Consider the following 9,025-nt stretch of genomic DNA (forward strand, 5'->3'; position numbering starts at 1 on the left):
CATTCGCAGTAGCTCCCTTATAGGTTCTTTCAAGAACCCCCTAAAGGGTTCTTTTCTTAAAAAGAACCCCATTCGCAGTAGCTCCCTTATAGGTTCTTTCAAGAACCCCATAAAGGGTTCTTTTCTTAAAAAGAACCCCATTCGCAGTAGCTCCCTTATAGGTTCTTTCAAGAACCTCCTAAAGGGTTCTTTTCTTAAAAAGAACCCCATTCGCAGTACCTCCCTTATAGGTTCTTTCAAGAACCCCCTAAAGGGTTCTTTTCTTAAAAAGAACCCCATTCGCAGTAGCTCCCTTATAGGTTCTTTCAAGAACCCCATAAACGGTTCTTTTTTTAAAAAGAACCCCATTCGCAGTAGCTCCCTTATAGGTTCTTTTTCGAGCCTTTTTCGTTTACAGTGCAGTATAGTGTCTCAAAACGTTTGTTTGCTGAACATGAGTTTGGTATCTACATTTTGGGCTCTTTATTTTTTGATTAGATTAATCAGGCGTTTCAATCATTTTGCTCCTAACACTTAAAGTGTTGTTTAATTTCTGAAAACACCAACTTTCAAAACACAAGTTACACACAGGCGCGTTTTTTACTTTTGCTGAAAAAAAAATCGACATCATTGAACTCTGTTTATTTGCAACTGCCAAATTTTCTTTCATTGATAGATCATAAAACTTTTGTTTCACACACCTATACAGTATTATTCTATTTGAGTAAAAGATTTCTGATGCTCCGAACAAAGGTTACACAGCCCATCTTTAGTGAATAATAACTGTATTTGATTTATACATTATACACTTATTGATATATTAGACCAAACAATAAACAACTACTTACAAACGCCACGATTGTGAGAATCAAATTCTTAATTCGTTCATATTGTAGCGACTGTTGGTATCGGCTCCTGTTGTGAGTGACTGAAAGAACCCGGGCATGAATGTGCAAACAGATAGGAATAATCGCGATCAGAGGCATAACCAATATTGCCATTGTCGCATCCAAATATGGCAGCACTTTTAGAAACAATATTGATTCGCCAATTGCATGTAATGCCTCCCACAATCCTCCCTGTAATAGACAATGCAAAATTGACAGTTTAGTTAGTTTTTAATTCAGACATTCACAACGAAAAACAATTATGCCAAACATAACAGAGGTGTAGAAAAAGGTAGAAGCGACAAAACGTGGACGTTATATGCTACCTATAGATCTTACTGCAATTAATATACTGCGGCATGCCATGACCTGCGATTAAAAGCTAAGTTACTTTTGAAATCACATCTTTTTAAACTTTGAGTTAATAGTAGTTAATTTTTTTCTTAAACGGTTTGATTTTATTAACGTGTAATATCGTTCGATACTTGGTTTGACATCCCTTTACAAACCAAAAACTTACGTTTTTTTAAAAGCTTTGTTCAGTGACGTAAGTATTGTTAGCCTAACTTTTCAAAGGTAAAGTTTTTATCGTTACACATTGAATTTAAACGTGTTGGTGCAACGTTTGTAAGCAAGAAGATATTTTTAATGGCTGATGAATCTTGAGTTCTTGAGTCTTTTTTTTATTGACAAATTCTTGTTCTTTAACTTTTATGCCGGCTACAGTGGAGCATTAATTAAAAAGAACTTTAGTGTAACACTTTGCATCTAAATTAGGCTTAAGCATTTAAAACTTAAAAGTCCAACGATAACCCCTTAACTTAAACAGAAAAGATTTCTTGTCATAAATATCATCAGGGCCGTTGAAAGGATAATTTGGGCCCAGTACCAATGCGATTTTCGATTGCCAAGTATCGCTATTGAGTATCATTGCATCACCATTAGAAGTTGGAAATGTCTCTGGTTAAAAGGAGTAACTAAAAATTTCATATATCAAACATTTCCATACCCAAAGCAGTGCATCTATGCTGATCCAGTCTTCTGGCTTCATGATAATTCTGTACAAGCTGTACATCATGGTCAGCACTTCTGGTACAAGCAGCATCACAAGTAATATGATGTAACTCCATGACCGAACAACATCGTGCTCCAAAAGGATAAGTTGCTGACTCCCAGCGCTTGTTGCTACAGGCTCATAAGGCTTTGCACTGTTAACAAGCACCATCAATGCAGCCTGTAAGATAACTAAATAGTTATGAACTTTCCAGAAAATTAGGCATTCAAGCTGAAATAGTGATGCAAATACGCGAGTGCATAAAGCAGAAATAGTAAGATTGTCCGTCAGAAAATTTAAAATAAAACGATCCGTTTAAAATCTTATCCGATGATTGTCAAAAATGTAAAATTTGTTCGTTTATTACTGTATGTTTAAATGCAAATTGTTATTTAGTTCTTTAATGTTTTATCTCACTACAATATTTTAAACTGCAAGAAAATGTCACTGAAAAAGAAACACACTTTAATAAGCAGGAAAATGTCACTAAAAAACAAACAATATTGCAAAATGATTTTTAGACCAATTGGTCAACATTGAGTTTTTACGTTAGTATGACTTAAATAATGATATAAAAGTGAGACATATCATTTGGAACCAAACTAGTCATGACATGCTTATGAGCTCAGACGGGCGTGTCATGCGCAGGTGTTATGCGTCACAAGTCTAAGTCAGAATGTGGATATGGTGACACCACGTTGACATTTCTTGGAATAAAACCGTCGCAGATTATTGTGGATGTTTATTGCACGAAAAAGCAAGAAAAAAACAAATTTTAACAGCTGTTAAATACCTAGTTCTTCCAATTCACGCAGTTGTGACTTAATCATAAAACTTTTTAAAAATCAACAGTCTGTTGATTGTAGTAGCCTAATATTAGAAAAATCTAAAAATGATCTTAAATATCGACACCAGGGCCGGATAACATTCTGGAACTGCCGTAAAAAGCTTGAGACCACGTTGCCACTAGATGTACACCCCGTTGGCCTATATATGAAAACAAAACATGAAAAAATAACATTTTTGTAAGTGGTACCCTCCCTTTCGTGCCCCAAGAACGTGCTTACAAGTGTTTAATTTGTTTTTTGATCGCAAACACAGTGAAATATAGCAAACGTTTAACTATAACCTTGCTGAAAAGAGCCGCTACGAAGACAGCCCCTCCAAACAAGATGAAGGAGATGAGCTTGAAGAGCTTGGTGAAAAATTTGATGGCATTGGTAGTTGTTCTCGAATCATCTTCCGCCGGCTCACAGATAAATTGATCAAACGGAGGAACCTCAACTCTATGCAAAAAGAAAAAGGTAGTTTACATAGTTAGCTAACCGATTTGTGCTTTGCTTGCAATGCACTCCAAACGTAACTGTGAATGTTGAAGAGCTGAAAAACTGTAGGCTTACATGTATGCTAGATTGTACGCTGTGACCATTCCACACACGCAATATGCTCAACAATAATCATAAAGCATTTTTGCTGAGATGGCAAGGAACATATAGCCTACTGTCTTCGTCCTCTTTGAAACGTTGCTTGTGGATTGATATTGTGTAGGTTTATACAGCAGTTATTATTGAATGCTAATTCGGTATTGGGTTTAAAGCAACAATTTTTTCTTTGTGCTAAATGTTCCAAACAAAAAATTAAAATTCGATAATTTGGTGACAGAAAACTATAAGGCGTAAAAAGATTTCCAATAGTAAAATAATTAATGACATGTTTAGGGCTTCTAAACCATTTTCGAAAAAGATGACTAATTTTTTTTAATTTACAAGTTCGAATTGTGATTGACAACTAATAAAGAGAAGGTTGTAACTACAGCTGCTGTGTGCTTGTTCCTACGTCTCTCATTGTTTGAGTAATTGACAAGTAAATAGAATTTGAAATGATTAATTTTGTTGAAAGTTCAATTAATTTGAAAGTTTCAAATATATTGTAGCAAGTGTTATCATGAAAAAAAATTCTATTTGAATAAGAACCTTCTGATGATCCCCTTTTAGGGTGAAACAGGCTGTAGAGGTGTAGAGAATAGTAACCATATTTGATATAACACAATGCATATGACAGAATTATAATTTGATCAGCATTATCTAACTGTGACAAATATAGGTTTACTTAAAAAACATGGCCTGAAAACAAAATCAGTACTTTTACATTAGATAGCGTTGAATAACCATCTTTTGAACGATGGATCTATTGACAGCATCCACGCCAAATCTAATAAACATAAAGAAGCTTTCCAAAAACCCCAAAAATATTCTTAAAGAACGTAAAGGTTCTTTCTGTACTTTTGAAAGCGAAGATTTACCTTTTTCACCAACAAATGACATGGCAGACATAGATTTGAATTCGACTACAACATTTTGTTTTGTGCTCCATTAACTTCAATTTGTTCATGTTTTGTTTAGCTATAGTCTTGAAAAAACTTATTAATTATTTCAAAATTATGAGACGTTTTTAATTTGTTTCAATAAAAAGTTGGAAATCTTTGAGTGGGTTGCAACGTGTATGACGTTAGTAAGATGTTTGCAACGTTGCTTGAAGTTAAAAAAATATATTTCGAACCAATCAAAAACATTAGGTTTAGAAAATGTAGGTTCAAGCTTATTTAAGCGTTTAAATGATAATTTAAAATGCAATTCCTAGTACAGGTAGATTCAGGAAAATCAAGTTAAACTTTAATGCTTGTTGAAACTCTATTTGCAAACACTTGAACTAGAAACAGGGTTAGGTTCTTCAAACCTGATAAACACGTCATGATTTCAAGTGCTTTATGACGCGGTACATGAGGTCGAAAGATTCTATATTAATCTCGCGATATTTTTACTTTATCTTTGAATAGACTGATACAATGTAGTAGTTTTCAATCCATAAGCATTAGGTCATTAATTGATATTTTTTGCTTTGAGTATTTGTCAAAATTTTGATTGAGCTTCATTGAACATGTACAGAAAACAAAATCTCTCATTTTTGCATTGATTTAACGTTTGCAGCTATTGAATCAATGTAAAAATGACAGGTTTTGCTGTCTGGGTAATTAAGCCTACAGCAGTTTCGATTCTAAAATATGAAAGTTATTGGTTTTTCATTTTCCGTTGGATTGTGTTTCATTGTGATGCAACACAAATATTGCAAATAGCAAATGTAAATTTCTTTTCTTTTTGTTCTTCTAAGGTTTACTGAGCAAATAAAATAAGCAAAGCAAATAACCAAAACGTTAACAAATGAATTTTGTGCCAAAACCATTTTTTAAGTTTTTTTTTTATAGAAGTGGTGCACTTCTGAAAATCTTAAGCTATTTGAAAGAATTTTGGGAATGCAAATTATCTTCGATCTTTGCCACGAATTATGAAATCGTGAAAATCAGATAGCTGTGCTTTCATGGACACTGAATAAATTTTGTAATATTTACCAAAAGCGGGTAAACTGAGATAACTTGCAAGGTATGGACCCCATATGCCTGTGATCCAGATTTAGATAAAACATAGATAAACCAGATAAACCAAATTATATTATTTCCGTTTATCGTAAAAAGATTTTCGGGAAAAAAATCACGTTTATTTCCTTTGTGATACAACCTAACTAAACTCTTATGAACGGCAAAAATCGGAAAATTAAAAAATATTGAATGTTTCTATATGGTTGTTAGGCACTGTCTGCAACTAGCCAGGTCAAGAAAATAAAACAAAGAATCGCAACAAATGTAATAGAAAATCTTGTGATTTGAAACCAAGCGAAAAGCATGCTTGGGATGTATTTGCTCTAGTTTTGACGTAACAAAAGAAAAAAGCAATTTACTTGAGATTTTTGCTCAATTTAAACCAGCAAATATTTTTGCTCTACTCGATTGTTTGAAAATTGCTATTAAATTTTAAATGCTATATAAATGCTTCTCTGTTTTATGTCAGCTTTGAAAATTTTTCAAATTGCGATCTCCCATTCCTATGAAAGCTTTACTGTTGCTTTATGACATCGTATTAAACACATTCCCATTTTGTAATTAGGCTACATAGTTTTGAATACATTGAACCCAATTGCTTTTGTAACTCAATTCACGTCATAATAGCTTCCACAAGGACCGCATATAGTTTTGTTTGTTTTTTTTAATATCAAAAAGGGCTCAATAAATTTTTATTCTGCAGTGTAGCAATATTATCACAAGCGTGTACATCTCGTTTGAAGAAGACTTTACTCGAAAAAGCAAAAGGAAATTTTGTATGGATGTTATGATTTTAATGATGTCATGATTTGGAGTAAGATATTTAACACTTTTATTTACTTACAACAATCTAACTGCGATTATAGTTTTCTCAATTCCCTTTCTCTTTGGGAATTTCATAACATGCTTGGTTACAAAGAACTATTCTTTGCCGTTGGTCCTTGAAGACCTACTTTCATAGTGTTGAGGTAGAATAGACATTGGAAAGGTGCAATAAAAAATAAAACACTCTAAAATTTCAAATTATTCTTGTTTGGTGTTTGAATGACTGGTGAACTTTTTAGTTTCGTTTCAAATTTACAAAAAAAAAAAAAAAAATACTTTTCTTTCAAAGCGAAACAAAACAAATTCAATAATTCCACTTCGAAAGGACATGAAAAATTGAAAAGTCCTTAACCTCAAACCATGGCCCTCTGGAGATGCGGCCTGATTTGTCACATTTTGCAGATTTTGATTACAGCTACTGCTAGTGCTTGACTGACACTTTTTTAGATGTTTTTACTTTTTGCGATTTCCTAATGACAAAAAACTTGTTTGTTGCCTTGGGGAAGCAATAGCTAATGAGAAAAAGTAAGTTGAAAAACGCTAAATCAGACTGTTATTTGAAAATTAACAGTCTGACTAAAATCTTCGAAATCAAATTTTGTTTATTTTTCAACATGTGAGGATGATAAAACCTATTGTGTCATCTGGGAAAAAGAGTAAAGCGTAAAAATTTAATTTTTAGAAAAAATTATTTAAACGTTCGCCCAAAGTTAGAAAAACCTGGAAATTTCTGCAAAATGTGACAAATCAGGCCGTATCTTTAGGTGGCCATGCTCAAACTCAAATCGTGTCATTGGTGAAATAGTGAAAAATTATGAGGGAACTGCAGTACTTCTAAAAAATAAAAAAAATTTAGATGCAAGAAATTAAGAAAATTAATCGAAATATTTAGATTTTGCATGATGCTTCTTGTTTTGTTTTTCTTTTTTTAGTTACCAAAGCACCAGTGGTGAGACCGACAAAACGTTAACCTGTGTTTGCTTTAAGCCCACTATTTTTCCTTAAATTTTAGTTAGTTCCTTCTTATTATATCAAATCTAGCTGTATATAGACTATGGCTTATGAAACTGTGTTTCTGATTTATTTTTAGCCAAGTCAAAAGTTAATATAATATTTTAACATAATGCACTTGTAGCAGCTCAACAAAACTAAAACGAAAACCCGTGGATCAGTTTACAAAACTGTGTTCAGAAAATTGTATTTTTCTAAAAAAAAATTTTACTTACAGTGGTTCTTCTTCCCCAAACAAGGCGTCATCATCATCATCATAAAGGTTTTGACTTGGTTGCATGTTTGACGCGCTTTTCACTGACCACTGCTCGTTACCTGCATGCAGAAGAATTTAATCAAATCTATTCAGTAGTTGAAAATGAACTGTTAAAAACTTAGTACTGTTTTCCTCAACTCCAAACGAACAAATAAATTTTCCAGGCAAGTAAAAGGTACACGGCATCTAGTAGATTATTAACAATCTTTGAAATAAATGTATATCTAATCATAAAACTTCTTTTCTCACCAATTTTGTTGGATGACGTCGACGCGTATGGAACGGTATGCTTTCCAGCGGCAGCTTCGGATGGCTTTGTTTGCTTAAGGATTCCAAATTTTGTAGGTATAATGTGATCACGAAGAGTGAAAAGGGTTGGCAGTTCTCGGTTAGCGTTGTCCAGTGCGCCTTCAATGCTGACATAATTCGTTTCACCAACTCTGGCAATCGTGATTTCCCCCATTTGCTTCGACATGGGTTCTACCTTCCAAGACTGGGTAATCGTGATGACATTGATGACGTAGCCAAGAGTCGCGGCAGCCGCTTGCAGCATGACGTCATCAGCGTATTCGCCATCGGTAGAATGACGTTGCAAGTACTCTTCTTTGGTTTCTTCTGTGTCTATGGTTTTCATCCATGACACGTCTCCGATTTTATCATGATGCTTCAGATAGGTCACACACCTTTGTCGCAGCTTTTCTGGTGTAATTGTCTTGCCAATAAGAGCCAGCTGATGACATACTGCCGTATAGAAGCAGTTGCCATCTGTTAACACGGAATGCCTCTTCAAATGCTGATCTTCCAAGATCTGGTCAAGGTTAATGATGTCACCGTAACTGGGCCGGTGCGCGGATGCGTAAGCCATTTTTGGCAAACACAAATTTAAGTTTTTGTAGAAAGTTTAAATTACCGGTATAGTTAAGAAAATTTTACATAATATGTTTTTTTTTTTTGGCAAAATTGGGCTAAATCTGTAGAAATAGTAAGTTTGTTTTATTTTTAAAGTGTTTTACAAAATTAGTAAACATACTGTACATATAATATTTTTTTGCATCGACCATATTTGAATCTTATTGGGTTATAAATTCATGCTAAAAATAATTTGTTATCTATTCCATAAAAAATACAATTCCTGACTTGTAGATTATATACATAAATTTTATGGACTGCTTATAGTTTCTGTAACAGCATTTCTGTAAAATAGTTGGTGCAGCACAATACCATAATAGGCCTAAAAAGAGGGATAGTTGTACCGGGATAATTTAATAATATTCTAATTGTTCAAGTTTGCGATAAATTTTTTGATACTTTTGTTCTGTCTGCTATGAGAGTTTTGCTTTTTATCACTGATCGAGTGTACAACCGAAAATTTAGGCTTCCTTATATGTTTATCAAGAAACTAAATCAACCACACGGTTTTTAAGTATGGTGTGCTTGTACAAATCCATATAAGTATGAAGTGCCTGCTGAGTGTTTGGGTGTATGGACGGCTCCCGGAGCGGACGCACTAATGATGAGACAGGGAACAAATCCATTTCATACGGAAAATTGTAAACCTGCAAGGTGTAGTTCTATGTTGT

The 9,025-nt window shown here is 33.8% G+C and overlaps 1 protein-coding gene across 1 annotated transcript in view; it reads right to left on the minus strand.

Annotated features, from left to right (window-relative positions):
• LOC145768879 (chitin synthase chs-2-like) overlaps window positions 1-7,483 on the minus strand; it is a 47,319-nt gene extending 39,836 nt beyond the window's left edge. Inside the window, exons 1-4 of the mRNA XM_082580487.1 lie at window positions 7,405-7,483; window positions 3,050-3,206; window positions 1,876-2,100; window positions 828-1,058 (exon numbers count right to left, since the gene is read on the minus strand). Coding sequence (XP_082436613.1) covers window positions 828-1,058; window positions 1,876-2,100; window positions 3,050-3,206; window positions 7,405-7,469 — 678 coding nt within the window. The 5' untranslated portion in view covers window positions 7,470-7,483. The remainder of the gene's footprint in view (window positions 1-827; window positions 1,059-1,875; window positions 2,101-3,049; window positions 3,207-7,404) is intronic.
• Between the last annotated feature and the right edge of the window lie 1,542 nt (window positions 7,484-9,025).

This window comes from Aplidium turbinatum, chromosome 1 (genome assembly GCF_918807975.1).
Source record: "Aplidium turbinatum chromosome 1, kaAplTurb1.1, whole genome shotgun sequence".
NCBI classification, from domain to species: domain Eukaryota; kingdom Metazoa; phylum Chordata; class Ascidiacea; order Aplousobranchia; family Polyclinidae; genus Aplidium; species Aplidium turbinatum.